The sequence below is a fragment of the Gopherus flavomarginatus genome, chromosome 17, assembly GCF_025201925.1.
Source record: "Gopherus flavomarginatus isolate rGopFla2 chromosome 17, rGopFla2.mat.asm, whole genome shotgun sequence".
Classification (NCBI taxonomy): domain Eukaryota; kingdom Metazoa; phylum Chordata; order Testudines; family Testudinidae; genus Gopherus; species Gopherus flavomarginatus.
In genome coordinates, this window is record NC_066633.1 from 9548452 (window position 1) to 9566919 (window position 18468).

Consider the following 18468-nt stretch of genomic DNA (forward strand, 5'->3'; position numbering starts at 1 on the left):
GCATTCAGGTCTTGAGCAGTCCAGGCAAACAGCGCACATTACAACAAAGCTTAAACTTGTTCTTCATAATAATTTTTAAAACAAGACTAGCTGCCTATTTAATTTTAAAAACAGCAAAAAATATTCACCTCCCTTTCTGTTTCTTATATGAAGTCTTGAAGTTTAAATCTCCTCAGCGTGATAGATATGCTCGCTTTGATCTGCTAACTCTTGGAAGTCCAGGGGCTGCGGGCTGCTGGCCCCGTGCTGCCTGGGGTCCCTAGGGACAGCTCTGGCTGCCATTAGGGAATTTTTTCCCGAGAACTCCCAGGGGTTCGTGAACCCCAGTTTGGGAACCACTGCCCTAGATGAAGAATAGCTGTGGTATGTCAGCCCCCAACGCAACAAGTTCTATCCCTTCCCCCTTTCCCAGGTCACCTTCCATTTCTTCCTTTCCCCTTCTGCCAGCTAGCCTCATTCCACCACCCATGCTCCTAGAGATGTGCTTCGAGACTTCTGGACATGGGGAGGCTTCCGGGTCAGGCCGACCCTTCTCCTATTGCATTTGATCTGCAGCTGAGCTCTCGGTGCATCTTTCTGCAGTGAGTAAAGGAACAGAAGTGGAATCTTCTGGCCACGTTGCTGCTTTCAGTAGTGGAATGCCTGAGTGTCATAGTGCCCCTAAAAGGTGTTTCTCTAGAGGCTGCCTGTCCAGCCTGTGCCTAAGTCAGCCTTGCATGATATGAGACTCCAAGATATACAGGGCTCATGTGACCACATAATTAGTATAAATGTAGGGCTGCCATTGCTTACTCCAGTCTAACAACTCTTCAGTTATCCACTCAGCTCAGTGATACCAGAGCTGCTGCCGTCACCATGTACCCTAGGGTACAAGGCAAAATAAATGACTGAAGCAGGTGAGTGGCTCTTTGGTTCGAAGGAAAGAAGTTGTCTGCAGAGGCAGGAATTCAGGAGAGGAGATATCGGCCTCCTCCCCCAAGCAGCAACTCTGCCATCCCATGGAAATCAGTGATAACAATGGAAATGTCCCAGACACAGCAGCTGTTGTTTGCTAGTGCTTGGAAGAACCAGCTGTCTGATTTGTTTTTATGAGTGGTTTTACAGGTGCTCTTGGTGTAGCTTTTATTCAGGCCACGCCAGCATTGCAGTGACCAGCTCTGCCCGTAACTCAGTCTTAAACACCTGCTGCCATAGAGCATAAAGACGGGAGGTTGGGAGTGGGAAGCAGTCTAGAGGTTCAGATACCTGGGAACTCCTTAAATATTTTTTTATTGATTTTAGGGGTGCAAAATAAACAAATCACAATCAATATTTGGATTCTTGGCAGCACTTCTAGTAATATTGAAATGACTTTTAGAGGTGAGGGCAGGGGAGTGCATGCGCTGTGTGTCCCTGTGTATGTGTGAGTTTGTGTGCGTGCTTGCTGTCCCATTCGTAATCCTGAGAGTGATTCCTCAGCCCCATTTCCCCCACGTGTTTATACCCAACCTTTGAGGCCCTGCCATTGACCAGGATCCTAACGTTGGCTGTGATCTATTGAAAGAGTTGACGAGTCTCTCTCAGTGTATTACCTGCTGATGGTAACTGTACTCTGGCTATATGGGGCTCTCTGTACGTATCACTCTGCGAACAGGACCAAAACCTGACCCAAGCGTTCTTTGCTGGTCTGCGTGTGGGCTCTGAGCAGAGGACGCTCTGTAGCAGATGAGTGTGCCTTAGCCACTGGGTTATGCTGGCATTTCCCCCCTAAGTGACACTTCAGTCCATGGTGTGGACTAGGCCCCTGTGATATGTAAAGATAGAGACTAGTAAATCAGACTGGCTATTGCAAATCCAGAGCTGGGCATGGCCAAAGCCTTTCCTGAAATGGGTGTCTTTAGTCCACAGAGTGTTGTGATAGTCTGCCTCCCCGGGGTGCTGAGAAGAAACGTAGCGTTTATCTGGGAAATCTAACAGGGCCAAGCAGGTTGTTGCAGTCTGGTTTATTACAGTAAAAATACACATTACAGTCAGTATAAATACATATGTAAATGTACAAGCAAAGGAGGGGAGAGTGTTTTGAGTCGCCAGATTGCATATTAGTGGAAAGTAGCCTAGACCCAGTACAAACACGGAGGCATTTATGCTTCACATCCTGGGCCAGAGCCACTGGGGTTACTTTGGAGTTACACTGGGGTAAGTGAGAGCAGGATTTGGCCCTTTTCCTCCTGGCAGTAAATGAATTCTCCACTTGCATCATGTCTTTCCTATCTATAGGAGAGTCACTGCAGGGCTTTTTGTTTCATTCATCAGTGCTGGCGTAAAGAGAGGGACAAAGGAATCGATGCTGCATCCCAGCTACAGGCTAAACACGGCGATGTCCCTGTTTGACACAGTGCCCCAGGCTGACTTTGTTGGGGTTGCATTGCCCCTCTCATTTAAAGACCCTTCTCTCCCTAACATAGCTCTTTGCCCTTCTCTAGTGTCTTCCAGCTGAGGATCTCAAAGCACTTGACAAACCTGGATACATTAATAGTTATAATATCCCTGTGAGGTGAAGTATCATCTCCATTTTACAGACGGGGAAACTGAGTCAGAGAGAGGGGAAGTGCCCTGCCTAGGGTCACATAGTCAGGATGTAGCAGCGCCAAGGAAAGAACCCATGACTCTTGTTCTCAGCCCTGTGCTTTAACCGCTAGACCAGAGAGAGAAGGAAATACTGCTACTTTGCCTTTCTAATACTTGTAGGGTACTCACATACTAATGTGATGGGTACAAGATGGATAGATCAGCTTCTTCTTTATAAGAGTGACAGGAAACAAAATTCCCCACGGTCCTGAATACCGAGTCGCTCAGAAGTCCATGTAGATAGCCAGGTGGTACTAATATGGGCATGTAGGGTCTGATTTTTTATTGCCCTCCCCTGCAACTCTATTGTAAGATAAACGTGCAGTGCTACATATTTTTCACCTGATAACAAAAAGACTCCTGTTGAAAGAATGTGAGGCTAGGTGTATGTGCCCCAAATGTATGCCCTCTGTGGGAACCCTGTCTTAGCTGAGCGGAGCTCATTGAATGCAAATTATTTGCATGCCCAGGCCTTATCTTCCTAACCATCGAAGTAGAGCGTGGTTCGGGAGCTTGGCACAGATTGCTAGTCAGTTGGGGTCATCAACCTAGGAGTCCCTCTGTGCTGCCAGTGGATGAGATGAGCCAGATCCTGCACTCATTGTAAATCCAGAGTAATGATGACTCCAGGGGATTTACACTGGAGTAACTGAGATCAGAGCCTGGCCCAATGCCTGTGATCAAACTAGACAGTGAGTGATCCCAGCGGTGCTGTTCTTGGTCATGCACAGGGGGATGTGGGGTAACACCAGGGAGGATGACGTTGCTGTGCCAGTCCCGCAGGGAATTCAGGCAGAGATAAGCATTTAACAAGGTGGGTGCCCCAAGCCAAGCAGAGGGAGAGACGAGGCCAGAAGACTGGTGGGATTCCATGTGGCTGGGAGTGGGGGCTCCAGGACAGAGCTAGGGCTGTGCTCTCACTTCAAGCTGTGCTGGGTCTCCCTGTGTCGCCGCAGGTCCACCTTGCGCTGGAAGCCCTTGGCGCAGAGCTCACAGCTGAAGGGCTTGAAGCCAGTGTGCTTGCGGCTGTGAGTGATGAGATTGGAGCTCTGGCTGAAGGCTTTGCCGCACACTTGGCACTTGTGGGGCTTCTCCCCTGTGGGACAGAAACAAACCATCACGGATCCAAACTGAGGTGGCTGTCTGTGCTGGGCTGACGGCTCGGGCAGTGCGGGTCTGTTAGCCACACACTGCCCTGCTGATGTGCCGCCATGCGGCCCTGGAAGGACCACCTGTAGGGCTGAGAGGGGAGCTCGGCCTGCAGAGCCCATTCAGTCCCTGGCCTCTCTGCCACAGCTGCTCAGTCAGTGCCCCCTCTGCTCTTTTTCACCCTCTTTTTGTCATTGCATCTTTTTTCTCGTTCCCTGTCTCTGATCCCTGCACCCCTTGCTCAACTCCCCCAAGCAGAACACAAACTCAAACCCTCTACACTAGGGAAATTGGGCTCATCCATCCCGCTTGGCATTACGGACTGGGTCACAAAGGGGAACATTCAACCCCTCCAGGGGGCCAGGGGGACTTCATTGGGGCCGGACCTCGTGCTGCCCCCCCTGCACAGGTGTGACTCCATCTATCATACCCTCTGACATACATGCAACATTAAAAACACATATGATGAGCCCACAATTGGGCTCACCATCAGCATCTTACTCTACATCATCTCAGTGCATTTGCACAAGTGTGTGCATGAACATCGGGCTCACGTGTCTGTGTGCACATGTGTGTGCATGAATGTGGGCTCAGGTGTACATGTACACGTGTGCATGTTAGTGTTGTCAGCTCAGGTGCATGTGTGCACGAATATGTGTGACTGGTGTGTGTGCATGTGAGTGCATCTGTATGCATAACTGCTGTGGGCTCGGGGTGTGTGTGTGTTTTGTGTCAGAAAGGTTTCTCACCCGTATGAATGTAGGTGTGTTTCTTCATGTCTGATTTCTGGTGGAAGCGCTTGCCGCAGTACTGGCAGGGGTAGGGCCGCGTGTCTGAATGGATCAGGAGGTGGGTGGACAATGTAGACGAGCGTTTAAAAGTCTTTCCACACATCTTACACTCAAAGCTTCTCTCCTGTTGGGGGAAATGAAATTTTGGGGACAGATTTGTCATTCGCAAGTGAAGTGATGGAGTCGAAAGCGAGTAGAAAACTGGGCAGGCTAGCAAGTTAAACAATACAAATCAGGTAATCCTCTCCTAGGAATACTATTATTATTATTCATTTGTATGACAGAAGCACACAGGAACAACTCGTCATGGACCAGGAGGACCCCATTGTGCTAGGTGCTGTCCAAACACAGGATAAAAAAGTCTCTGCCCCAAATAGCTTACAGGAGTCTGAGCCACTAGATTGTTTCGTGCAGGAGGAGGTGAATCACAGGAGGAAACTATTGCAAATGAACCTCAGACTTGTGGAGGGATTTACCAAGGAGAGCATTGAGATTTCTGAGAACAGAAAGCCAAGAATGAGGTCCATTGTCCTCAGTCCTCCTGGCCGTTGTGGCTGTGTAAATGTTCTTGGCACTGGTGTTGTGCTGTTGGTGTGTCTGCAGGAAGGCTGTTGTGTTTACCTGCCGGGGATTCCCCCTTTGTTATAACAGATGGAGGTCAGCCAAATCCCTGTATCCAAATACTCTCAAACTCTGAGGATGCTCAGACTTGAATGTCACAGGGCGCCCGTCTTGCTGCAGTGGACTGAGCCAAACCCCTGGTTATCCAGACAACCCCTTAACTCTTAGGACATTTGGATCTGGCTCCAGATCTGAATGTTGTGGCTCAGACTCATCTCTAGTTATGTCTCTTCCCTCCCAAACTCTCTGCTATTTTTCAAGAGGGCCTGCCAATTAAAGTCCAGCAAATCATATCATGTCACATGAGGTGTGCCACCTAACCTAACAAGGAGGACTCAGCATGAGCCGGGATTTGCCTAGACTCTGCTTCAAGGTATCAGAAGAGCCAACCACTTTGGCAATTCAGTGCTGCGGGTGACTCTGCAATCCCTTCGGCTCCCTGTTGGCTACCAACCTGGGAGTGGACGTTCGTGTGCTGCTCCAGGCTCACAGCATGTCCAAAGGTTTTGCCGCACACATCACAAGCAAAGGGCCGTGTCCCACTGTGGGATCTTCGGACATGGACCTCCAGCCCATGTGGGGTGGAGAATACCTAGAAGAAGAAAGCTGCCAATGAGGATCCTGGGAGCCAATCATGTCTCCAACTCTATTTTCCATTCCCTCTCTTTGTCAGATGTTTCCCTCCAGATGCCCATATTAGCTGAGCCCAATCACAGAACTATTTCCCTAGCCAGGAGAGTGAATGGCCAGCTGTCTTTGCTAGTTCTACTTCTGAGCTAGTCAAAATGAGGTGCTCTTATTTACCAGCAGAGAGGGGCTCAAACCAAACCCCTGGGTGCACACCCGCTCTTCCCAAACTTTCACGCTGGCTCTGAACATGGCAGCTAGCCTTACTCTCCCAGTGGGCTGAGACAAAACTCTAGATCCAAACTCTGAGGATGTTCAGATCCAGATCCAACTCTGGCTTATGCCAATCTCTGCTCAGCAGAGCCAGGTTCTTGTTTACAGAGACCTTCTGCTTCATCTTGATAGTGGCTATACTTTTGGTCTGGCATGGGTGGGGAAGCACTGAGCACTAAGTACATATATTGCCCGCATAGGCTCCCTGTGCCCTTGGCCATATCGGACCCCCGGTATCCATCCTCCAGCTGGGTCCCTTGTATGTTAAATCAAGCCTGGGGGACACTGGTGTATGTATGTGATGAAAATCACCCCAGGCTCCTCCCCAGCCCTATGGCTTCAGTGGGTGATGCACCTTGTTGCACTTCACACAGTGGTACGTCTCCATGTCCGGTGAGTAACGCATGCTGTAATCAATAGGCGGCTCAGAGCTCGGCAGGAGATGGCTGCCATACAGACTAACTGAGCGCTCCAGGAGGGCTGACTGCATGCTGGAAGACATCTGCCTGTAGCTGTATGGAGAATGGAAGGCATCCCAAGAGAAACTGGGCTTGTAGAAGGTAGGGGTGCTTGTGGAATTGCTGCAGCCCTTAACTTGCAGAGCTGGGACGGATGTCTCTGAGGTGGCAAAGGAGAAGGAGAACAGATTGGCAGGCTTTCTGCTTTGCCTGGGTACTCATGCAAATGCTCCCAGACCTGCTCAGCACAGTCATTTTATTACTGCTTAATATCTATAATGAGAATACCTGACTCAGGAAAGCTACAGGGAAAGATTAGTAACCAGTGCGCTTCCTTTCAAACGCTGATCTCATCTACAGATGGGCCTAAGCCACAGCATCCAGATCAGGATTCAGTCCCTTTCATGGATGCCCAGGCCCGGCCAGAGCTTTTAGAGAACCTGTGTAATGACACTAGTGCATTCTGGGAGCTACAGCCTCAGAGAGAACTGCAGGGTGTGGCTGTGCCTCAGTAACAAGTCCCCTTTGCATTCGTTACTGTCTCTTCTCTCTTGTGGGGAAACTACAGAACAAGCTCACGGTTAGGAGGGTTTGACATGTTTCTAGTCTCAGTCTAAAATTTATGGCCGTGCTGTCGGGCATGACACACATCTGTCCCAGAAGCACAGAGGGAAATGCTGCCCGTGGGAAATACAGAAAAGCCTTCTCGTAACTCTGGTAGGTGGGCAGGGCTGTCTTACTTCTGCTGTATGTGGTCTAGGAGCCACCCTAGACTCAAATCTGTCCCAGCGTACTGTGGCTGGATTAGCTTCATGTTGCTGATACTCCAGGCAGGGCAGTTAATACTTCCCAACAGCTCAGCTTGTACTTCTGAGTTTGGTGCAGTGCCTGTCAATGGCCTGCTACGTACAAGCAGACTGGGCAACCTACCGCAGACCGAGAACAGAGGGGTTTGGGTACTGTCATCAGGTGGTGATCTAAGAGTGTGGTGGTATGGACGTGCGTGCACATGTGGGGCCATATGCAACCATGACAGTAACAACCTCAGTCTATCTCTCATTCACCAACATCTCTAAGGTGCCCATACTGTGGTAACCATATGCCAAGCTCATCAGGTTTAAAGGCCACCAGGGCCTGTGAGGTAGGGAAGAGATGCTTCCAGCACTCATGTTACCTTGACTGATATGAGACTTCCCTTTAACATGGGGCTAGCGGGGCTGGTGCCGATGGGCCATGACATTCCTACATTCAGATGTTGGCTGTGAAGGCGAGCTAGTGGATGAAACCCTCTCAGAATCACTAGGCCTTTAGTTGGCCAATACCTCATATAATGTGGAAGAATATCTCTTGATCCCTATTTATTCTGAGGGCCTTGTTACCAAAGCAACAACCACCATACAATTCTTCGATTCATGAACCATTTAGGGCCAGGTTTTCAAAAGGGCTCAGCTCTGCCATAAACAGTGTGATCAGAGTTGTCACAGTGAGAGCCAGCTGGGCACTGAAGTCTTTTGAAAATCTGACCCCAACTGTAAGTGCTGAGCATGTGAAAATCAGGCCCTGAGCTCTTTGGAGAGCCTGGCCTTGTATAGCTAACCTTGAGCTGGAGGCCCTGACAGTGTCCTGTTCAGATACAGGGCAGGCGCACCTTCTTCCTTCAGTCCAGCATGGTCCTTGTCTTGTTTTGGAACAAGGCATTCTGGGTACTTGCTTTTGAACTCTGTGCTGAAGGTCCTGACTTCTTCTGATGAATTGTCACATGGGGCTGCGATCAGAATGGCATCAGGGTTAATTTATTCTAGCTGGCAAAATATCAATATTGTAATGAGTTAGTGAGTGTATATGAATGAGTGTGTCTGTGTATGTGCACCATTGTCCTCTGGTGGATGGAATCAGAACTGCTTAACCGTGTGTCATAAGCCCTGTAGTGCTAATGGAGATTATTCTTAGCTCCAGAGTCAGGGCCTGTGCATGCTGGAGAAGAAGAATCTGAATTCTATCATTGCTTTGATGGTCCAAGTGGCAAACCATGGACTGGGAAGAGGAAAGCAGGGAGGAAGGAGTGGGGCACTTGGTATGCAGCAGACTGACAGCCATGAAATCCTAAGTGCCCAGGGGTTTGTTACAGTAAGTTGCACGTATATAACATCTTTCATCCACATGCTTAACAAATTCAGCCTCGCCGCCTTTCCTGCAGAGAGTTCAGGTTTATTATTCCCATTTTCTAGACAGATAAACTGAGGGCAAAGGGCTTGTCACATTGTGGCAGAGCTGGAAACAGAGCCCAGAAGTCTCCTCCCTACCCCGTTGTTCAATGACCCTCACATTTCTGTACACCTGGCCAGGCCATCTCTAAAACAGACCCACCACCTTTTGCTGGTTAGCAATAGGAGATGTAATGGGCCTGTTCCAAGTGTCTGAATTGGTCTGAGGCCCAGTACTGGTTTCACCTCTCTCCTTGCTCAGAAGTGTGTTGACCAGGGGCGGTTCTATGTTTTTTGCTGCCCCAAGCGCCTGCGGTCGGTCTGCTGGTCACGCGGATTTGGCGGCATACCTGCAGGAGGTCCGCCGGTGCTGCGCCATCGGCGTCCCCGCTGCCGAATTGCCGCCGAAGCCGCGGGACTGGCAGACCTCCCGCAGGTGCACCGCTGAAAGCCGCCTGCCTGCCTCCCTCACAGTGACCGGCAGGCTGCCACTCGCAGCTTGCCGCCCCAGGCACGCACTTGCTGCGCTGGTGCCTGGAGCCACCCCTGGTGTTGACCTTGGAAATGAGAGGAGTTGGACTATCTGAAAAGGGAGAGTGTCATAGATTTCAGAAAAGGCTGGGGTTTCTTGAGGGTAATAGACCCTTCCTTGGTACTAAACTGGACAATAGGACTCTCCAAAGGATGAGGATTTCCCATGCTTTCTCTTTACTTCTTCCCATGAGGGTATGGCAGGGGTAGCTCTAGTTTCACAGACAGGGCCAAAACAAACTGTAAATTGAGCCTGAATTTGAATAAAGTAAATTTGAATCATGCCTGAGGGGTGCAGATAACTGCCCCACCTGTCCTGCTCCAGTGACATCTGTGGGAGAATGCGTGGGGGTGGGGTGGGGTTGGTAGGGGCGGGTAGTCCATCCACAAAAGAAGGCTGGTTTAAGTGCAGGCAACACACCTCAGCTTGCCCCTCAAGCTCCCCACTGTGAAATAGGAAGCAAATCCTTTCACAGTCATGACTACACTGGTATCCTGTCACCCCTCCATCCTGCTGTGAAGTTCCTTGCGACAGTTGGTAACACACAGACAGTGGGGTATAGACAGACATGGGGTACACTGCAGCTGGGAGTGTGATTTGCAGCTCGGGTAGAGATATCTGTGTTCACTGGACTCTAGCTTAGGAGTGAGGATGCTGTGGGGCAGGCTTCAGCACCACCAGTGCAAGGTAGTGTGCACCTCGATGTGTACCTAGTCCCCACAGAAACCCAGGCCATAGTGTCCTTGCTTCTATTTGTAATGAGCTAGCTAGTGCAGGTATATCTACTAGAGCTGCCATTCACACCCGCAGGTGCAGCATAGACATGCCCAAAGCGACAGTGTATGGATGTCAAGTATCAGAGGGGTAGCCGTGTTAGTCTGGATCTGTAAAAGCAGCAAAGAATCCTGTGGCACCTTATAGACTAACAGACGTTTTGGAGCATGAGCTTTCGTGGGTGAATACCCACTTCTTCAGATGCATCTGAAGAAGTGGGTATTCACCCACGAAAGCTCATGCTCCAAAACGTCTGTTAGTCTATAAGGTGCCACAGGATTCTTTGCTGCTTTTAGTGTATGGATGGGGCAGAGACAAAGAGTGTATGTGTGGCAAAAAGGTATACAAGCAGCATGGTTAGGAGCCAGGAAAAATTCAGCCACCATCTCCAAGCATTTCTGATCGCTAGCGGATGTTTGCTGGAGTCAGCTGCCTTTGCTGTACATAAGTGCAGCGAGATCCACACCGGTTTCATTGTATGTACTAAAACTGCCCTCGGGGGGAAAATGGGAATAAATATTTATATTTAAAATGAAAGAAAGCAGAAGAAGGGAGGGTTTTTTGCAGTGATTTCCAGCAACCAAGGCAGAGATCTGGAAATCAATAGAAACACATTTATTCAAACTTTTAAATTCATATGTGTGAGCATAGCCCTCCAATATAGTATGGTGTCTCTGCACTGCCCCTGGAATTACTAAACCATCAAGTCAAAGGGGAGATACAGACAGAGGCCAAATGCAGTTTCTGAAAATAAGGTGCAATTCCATTGACTTCAGCAGGGTTGTACCTATTTATGCCAGCAGCAGATTTGGTCTAGAGGGAGTGCAAGAGAGAAAGTGTGCAGAGGGGAAGCGAATGTCTGTGTATTGGGGCTCTTCACCTCACTGTTTAATCAGTTCAAACTCCCTATTTACTCACGCTAAACTCCCATTCACTTCAATGGGCAAGCTACTTAAATTGGTTCCCAGCTGGTTATCACAGCTCTGTGTTATACTGCCAGCATGGCTTTCCGACTGCGGTTTGCCTTGGTGTACTTCAGCAAGTCCAGAGGATGGATCTGACTCACCAAGGCAGAGCGATGGTATGGGATCCCAAGTGGAAACAGGCAGGTCCTCTTCCACAGAGTGGTGCTGGTGGTAGGTATGGGCCTTCTTGCTCTTCACCAAAAAAGAACGTGGCATTTTCCAGGCACTTCCTGGGCAGAAACACTGAAGGATGGGATAAATAATGGTGAGGGAAATAAATGTTTTCTATCACTCCCCACCCTCCTATCCCCCAGCTCCTGGTGCTTTGATGACCGGAAATAAAACCCATATGTCATGTTTATGGATGAACAACCTATACTGAGACAGAGCATTCAGCTGAAAGATTCTGCTCCCCTTATCCCTAGCCAGTCAAAGAGGAGTAGCTGCAGGGAATTAGGAGCTGGGATGGATTCCACAAATCCAGGCAGGAAACTGAAACCCATGGACAGGGCAAGAGGAACACCATGTCATTTTCAGACACTGTTTGTCACTGGCTGCAGAGATGACAGCAAATCTCAAAGTGCTTTAATAAAGATTTAAACCTTATAAGCTCCCTGCCCCCTTCCACCTTTCCCCCTGGCAAAAAAGTATTGTTATCTTTATTTTACAGAGGGAGAAACTGAGGCACATTGAGGTTAAATGATTTGCCCAAGGCCACACAGTGAGTCAGTGACAAAGTCGGGAACTGAGCACAGAACTCCTATTCCCCAACTCTAGCCACTAAACAATGCTGCATCTCTGATTCTATTCTTTTGAATGTACAACGAAGTGGGAGAGCTGGCAGGAAAACATTTCTTTGGGCCAGGGGCTGTCTTTCTGTTCTGTGTCTCTACAGTGCCTAGCACAATGGGGTCCTATTTCGTGACAAGACTCCTAGTTGCTGCCACAATACAAACGCTAATGATAATAATAACAGCAAAACAATGTGAAAGACATGCTGATTAATGGCAGATAGGGACCCTTGATCTTATGTGGGGTGAAGCTCTTTAATGTACATGATATTTCTTTACCAGCACTCATGATGATTTGGCTTTTTAGCTGACAAATGACAGTCAAAGCAATGGCATAGCAGAAGTGCTGAGTGAGAAAGGGTTACACGCTGATTCTGAAACAAACACCATGAGGCTGTAGAAATGCACGAGTTAGAAACAAACATAAAATGCTGAAATTTAATCATATGAAATTCCCTTGCAATGCATCTGTTATCTTTAGTACCCAGGCCTACTCCCTCCCCACTTCCCAAGGGCTAATAACTGGCCTTGTGCTAGAGAACACGGGAAAGTGTTCAACGTTAGACACTACAAGGAGATCAGCTGATCTCTTATTTGCATGCATATTTGCATTTTTCGCTATACTTGTTCAGTACAGTGACAGTAAAAGCAAAGCCTGGTATATTTTACCCTGGAAAGCTTGTAGTAAATCCTTGGTCTATGTTGACAGGGAAGTGTTCTTCTCCCCCTTTCCCTCCCCCACATGAGAACAGTTGAAGCGTAATGTACATATTTACTGAAAAAAGCCCAGCACCTGTGGAGCAAGAATGACCTGAAATGTCTCAGTGAGGCAGCATAGGGCAGCCAGGGAAAGTTGTGAATGGATCATGGAAATACAGCAACTAGAGATGGGAAAGGTCTCTGAGTTCAGCTAGTCCATTCTCCAGGGCCCAGTGCAGAAAATGACTTTGAGTATTTGAAATACAATTGTATAGGCTAGTGCTTTGTCCAGTGTTGTCTTAAGTGTTCCAAGGGACAAGGGAACAGATTTCCAAAAGCATTTAGGTGCCAGAAGATGCGAATAGTGTCTAGTGTGATTTACAAAAGTGCCTGCATAGGCTAGGTGCCTACGTCCTATTTAAGTCAATGATAGTTAGGCACCTAACTAGTTTAGGTGCTTTTGTAAATCAAACCAGTCACCCCATCCTCATCTTTAGGAACCTAAATACCTTTGTAAATCTGGCCCAGGAATCCTATCACTTAATAATCCATCTTTGGACCAAATCTTGACCTAGTCAGTTTTTACTCTGAAATAGGCTCATCTGGTTTTCTTCACATTTTACCAAGAAAATTGCAAGTGACTTGAGGTTAACGTGAAAGTTTGTGGCGCAAAAATATTTTTTTTTATGTTAGAAAGTGTGATGAACTAGGAATGTTCTTAATGTTTTCTCTGAATACTGTGTTGGTGCCTCAGTGTCCCCATGGCAGTTCTTAAGTATCTGGCAGAGCAAAGGGCCAGTGCACCTAAATGCCTGGCACTCTGTCTCCTAGCAACTGATGGCCTGGGCCCCTCCTCTGCAAAGGTGCCCGCTGAAGGTGTTGGAGACAAAGAGATCAAGTGACCTCCTGGCCCAGGAAAGGGGCTGAGCAGAGAGGAGGGGCTGGAGTGGGTTTTTAGTCTGGAGTTGACTGGGGACGAGGAGTGAAGTGCAGACGTGAGGTCTGGCTCACTGCCCCCTAGAATGGACCCGGCCGAGGGGTCTGGTTCGCTGTATCTCCAAGCTCTATTTTAGACCCTGTTCCTGTCATCGAATAAACCTCTGTTTTACTGGCTGGCTGAGAGTCACATCTGACTGCAAAGTGGGGGTGCAGGACCCTGTGGCTTCCCCAGGACCCCGCTGGGGCGAGCTCGCTGTGGGAAGTGCACGGAGGGGCAGAGGATGCTGAATGCTACAAGGAGAGACCCAGGAGATGAAGACATGTGAGCTTCTTGCCCTGAACAAGTCTGCTCCAAGGGAGAGGAGGCTCCCCAAAGTCCTGCCTGGCTTGGTGGGGAGCAGTTCCAGAGCATCGCCCGGTGACTCCGTGACAGAAAGTTAGAAGGGGGCACCAATATAGGGCTGAAAACGGACAGCGTATTTTAACCATCAGTGTGATTTGCAAGCAATGACTCCATATTACCTAGTTCTATTTACTTTCCCGTAACTCCCTAATGAGGCTTCTTTTAAGTACCACAAAGTTACAAGGCCCAATCATGCAAGTCAATGTGTGTAGAACTTCCACTGAAGTCAATAGGAATTTTCCAGGTGGGCTGTTTGCCGGATTGGGCCCACAGTGTTTCATTTAGATACACTGGGCCAAATTTTGCTCTCAGTTCACTAGAGTAAATCTGGAAGAGCTCCATAGAAATCAATGGAATTACTCCAGATTTACACCAGTATAACTGACAGCCAAATTTGGCTCAGTGTTTCTATGGCAGATAATGGCTTGTGCCTAGTTCAGCAATCTTTGATACACTACTGAACGTTGCAAAAGGAAGTCCCCCCCCCACATTACAGAGAAAACAGGAACTGGGAACCCAGAGTGTAGTTAATTAACTGCATCAGATTATATTTGTGATTCACACGACCAAATGTGAGGAAAGCTGGAAGCACAGATTGTGAGAGAAAAATATTATCTCCCTCTGAAACACAGATTATCAGTAGCAAGTGGTCAACTGCTACTAATATGTAACCATGATGTCAAGGGAAACCAGCACTATGGACCCCACCTTTAACAGACAACACCTTGTCTTATTTTGTAGAATTGCCAACCCTCCAGGATTGTCCTGGAGTCTCCAGGAATCGAAGATTAATTTTTAATTAAAGATTATGCCATGTGATGAAACCTCCAGGAATATGTACAACCAGCATTGGCAGCCCTATGTCTTAAGCAACCAATGAGTCTTCCAGAACAGTTTTGTTCAACTTTTAGTTTAAAATCCATCTTTTAGGGAGCTGGTTTTTGCTGATCTCTTTCATGACAATCCCTTCCTTGGATGGTGATCATATAAGGAAGGTTTCACTGACTAGCCAAGGATGATTACCCAAAATGTGTTTATTTTGGCTTCTTCTTGGTTCAAAAGAGAATGTAAATTCAAAGTCAGACTCATCGGAGTTACTTGTTTACTGCTCAGTTACAGAACGTGCAACTGGCTATTATGTTTTTCAAGGAGCCAGAGGAAGCCCCAGGAAGAGCAGCCAAGTTACAGTTTTGGCTTTCAGCGTGGAAAAAATATTCCTAGATTTTTCAAAAGTGGCTAGTGATTTAGTGATTTTGGACTTTTTAATTTTTTGGGTGCCTAACTTGAGACCCCTTAAAGGTCCTGATTTACAAAGGGTGGATGGTCAGCCATGTCTGAAAATCAGGCCCTGTTCATGCATTTTTGGTACCCGCAAAACTGAGGCACCCAAAGTTACTAGCCACTTTGAAAATCTAAGCCAATGTTCACAATAATATCTTATATTTGCAGCGCACCTTCCATCCCAAAGATTCCTAGAGCCTTTAGGACACTGTTGCTAGGTGGTCAATAGAATTTATAGGGAATATCTCATCAAAAATGTATAGGATGTACTACAGTCACATTATTACACTCAATGTATAAGAACTTCTATTAAAATGTCTAATTTTCAGGGGTTTCTGGCTTCTGTTTGAGCTGAGACATAGGGCCTGATCCTGCATTCCTTGTGCATCCCTGACTTGCACGGAAATGAATGGGAGTTTGCAGTGCACAAAAAATGGGGGATCAGGCCCTTTGTCAGTGCTGTAAAGGACTCGTGCTTGTCAGGAGATGGTTGTTATGCAGAGGCGAATATAGTCTTTATAGCTTAGACCCTGATGCTGAAAACACTTACTACCGAGTGAAGTACTTACATCTGTGAGTAGTTCCATTGACTTCAATGGGAATACTCACAACAATAAGCAAATATTTGATAGCAGGTGTTTGCAGGATTGCACCCTATGGACCTAATCCTGAACACCATCCAGAATCAGGCCTTACATTTGTAACATATGTTCCATTATAAGACAGATTTTCATCCCCTTGTAACTCCTGAAATTCAAGTCTCTCTATCTCCGAATTTGGAAAGTAAACTCTGAGATGAAGGAAGCTTTTTTCACTAGGTTTGAAGGAAATTCATGACAGACTTTTAGAGTTACAAATAAAATACATTTTCAGATGGGCTGATAACTGTACAAGGGCTCAGCCAGGGGAAAATATTTTCTTCTTCCTATAAACCTTATTTGATATTATAGTTTTTTCCCCAGTATTCTGGTGCAAAACAAAAGAAAAACAAACCAAAGCACAAACCTTCTAAAAATAAAGAACTCTGTCTTACAGAAGATTCTACGTTATGAAGAAACCTCACTACCATCAGTATGTATTTTAATTGTTTTGAGTGCTAACAAAAGAAGAGGTTTTAGAGGCTCCTGACACTGGATCTTAAGTAGCATTCTAAAGACTTTCAGTCTTTTAAACCAAAATTTAAACTCACTAGTCCAGCCTTATAAAATTCTGCTCACCAGGGATGAGTAATTTGTACTTGTTTTTAGTGGACAGGTAAACATATAATTAGTTCTTCATTATCATGGTAAAGTTGGGCAAATGGATGTTGTGCCAGGGCTGGCAATTTTTCATTATAATTTTGCCCATGATGTGGATGGAAATACCTGCCCATCTGGATTAAATACATTTTTTTAAAAATAAAGTGATTTAAAAAGTGATTTCAGGATTGTTCATTAGGAGCCGGATTCGTTGACTTCAATGGGCATTGAATCGGGTGTCAAAAGATAAATAGCTTTGGCAAGGTAATGTAAAGCAAATCCTATATTCCTTTAATTTACAGGCTCACCCATCTTATGGGCTTGTCATTTGTCCATTCACCTGCCCAGTGCATTGAACCGATCTGGCTGTATGTCAGGCGGGAGTTCAGACTTATTCCATATGCTAAAAATTTTGCCACATTAATAGGCATATTTAAGATGGGGAAAAACAAGTTAAATCAATTGATAAACAGGAGCCAAAAATACTAACTAATATGGGCCAAATCCTCAACTAGTGTAAACTGGCATTGCTTCATTGAAGTAAATGGAGCTTTGCAAATGTACTTACGGTGAAGATGTGGCCCCATGAAAATATCATTTAAAAGAAAAAATGTAATATGTCCTCATTGCCGAGATAGAAGGGGGCACATCCGGAAATGAGTCCTGCTTCTAGGTGCTTGTTGTGACCTAGGTGTTGAAGGGCATACTAATATCTTATCTGTACCTGTTTTTGCTGTTATCATTCTCTGTTACTACTTACTTTAGTGTGTGTGCATGCACATGCCCGTGTGCACGTGTTTAAGTTAAATCAATGTACAGTTTTTAAAAGGTTTGATCATTTTATCTAAGCACCTTATTATCCTAAAACAATCCCCAGCCCATGTAACTGACTTGTGTGGTGGAATATATCCGCAAACGCAAGAAAAGAAAAAAGAAAAGCTTATGAAGACACATCATAGGAATGAATTCAACAAAGTTAGTAAATGTGTAAAAAAAATCACCTGTTTTGGGAACTGTGGTTTGCAGGAATTAAGCCCAGCCTTGAAATCTCCCCAGACAAACCCCCCAGCAAGAGGTCTTCTCTTTCTCTTTCTGTGGCTCTTTCTTCCACTTTTTCACTTGGTAGCTGTCTTCTGAAATAGATACTTCTCCTTTTTTCTTTCTGTTTTCTGCCCCTGTTCCCCTCCCTGATTTTTCAATCAGATTATTTGTGTCAAAATCTGGCGGTGAAGAAACGACCAATGGAGAAGCAGAGCCTGGACAGTATTTGCTTATCAAAACTTTCCAGGACTTTGAAAACTTGAAGAGAATTCATGTTGCAAAACTATGCTCTGTAGAAGCAGTGCCCTTAACACAGTGAGGCTTTCTGCTGGAATAGTCTTTTGTGATACTGTCAACGTGCATGACACAGGGAAATAATGTACCAAACAGACTTTACCAAAAGAGAAATGGCTGTTAAGGAAGCTGTATTTGTACACACACTCACTTACACATCACCGCTCTCACAGACATCCTACCACTCTCTCTCATGCACACACTTCAGTCTCATGCACAAAAACATTTAATGCACATACACAAGATTTTTTTTATTTCAAAGTCTATTTTTACCTCTGCAGTCTACATGGAAAAAAGGATTTGATGCCTCCATCTAATATCTGCAAAAGATGCTTGTTATTGATCTTGTATTTTTGCTAAATGTATGCATGTAATGTATATACTTATTTAGTTTGTTGCATGTATATCCAACTATAGATATGTATATAAATGCAGATTTTTGTATATGTGTGTACACATACTTCATCATTCATTCATGTATTATATAAATATATATTTAGAAAAATGCAAGTTAATTAATAGACATCTTTCCAATATGCTTTTCAAGAGTAAAGATAAGAATTTGTTCTTCTGTAGCTGCCTTCACCCAAGAATCACAAAGGAATTTACCAATATGAAACAACTGAACATCACACCACCTTTGTGAGGCACTTTGCAAATGGGGAAATCTAATCACATAGAAGTAAACTGACTTGCCCAAATCCCACAGTGAACCTGTAGAGAGCTGGGAACAGAATCTGTGAGTTCTGAATATCACCAACTTGCAATAATCACTAGACAG

The 18468-nt window shown here is 46.2% G+C and overlaps 1 protein-coding gene across 1 annotated transcript; it reads right to left on the reverse strand.

Annotated features, from left to right (window-relative positions):
* Positions 1-1967: 1967 nt before the first annotated feature.
* On the reverse strand, positions 1968-17713 carry GFI1B (growth factor independent 1B transcriptional repressor). The gene is made up of 7 exons (XM_050927070.1): positions 17354-17713; positions 11103-11244; positions 8124-8291; positions 6424-6686; positions 5623-5760; positions 4506-4671; positions 1968-3703 (listed from the first exon to the last, which is right to left on the reverse strand). The coding sequence occupies exons 2-7, from the start codon at positions 11215-11217 to the stop codon at positions 3525-3527; spliced, it is 1029 nt and encodes a 342-aa protein (XP_050783027.1). The 5' UTR covers positions 11218-11244; positions 17354-17713; the 3' UTR covers positions 1968-3524.
* Between the last annotated feature and the right edge of the window lie 755 nt (positions 17714-18468).

Bases quoted from the DNA above. Each gene is read 5' to 3' on its own strand.
- GFI1B (XM_050927070.1), bottom strand. From the start codon at position 11,217: ATGCCACGTTCTTTTTTGGTGAAGAGCAAGAAGGCCCATACCTACCAC. The intron at 6,687-8,123 runs GTTAGCTATACA...TTGCCACCTCAG, and splicing joins GTCAGGGCCTCCAGCTCAAG to AGACATCCGTCCCAGCTCTG. The intron at 4,672-5,622 runs GTTGGTAGCCAA...TTCCCCCAACAG, and splicing joins ACACGAACGTCCACTCCCAG to GAGAGAAGCTTTGAGTGTAA.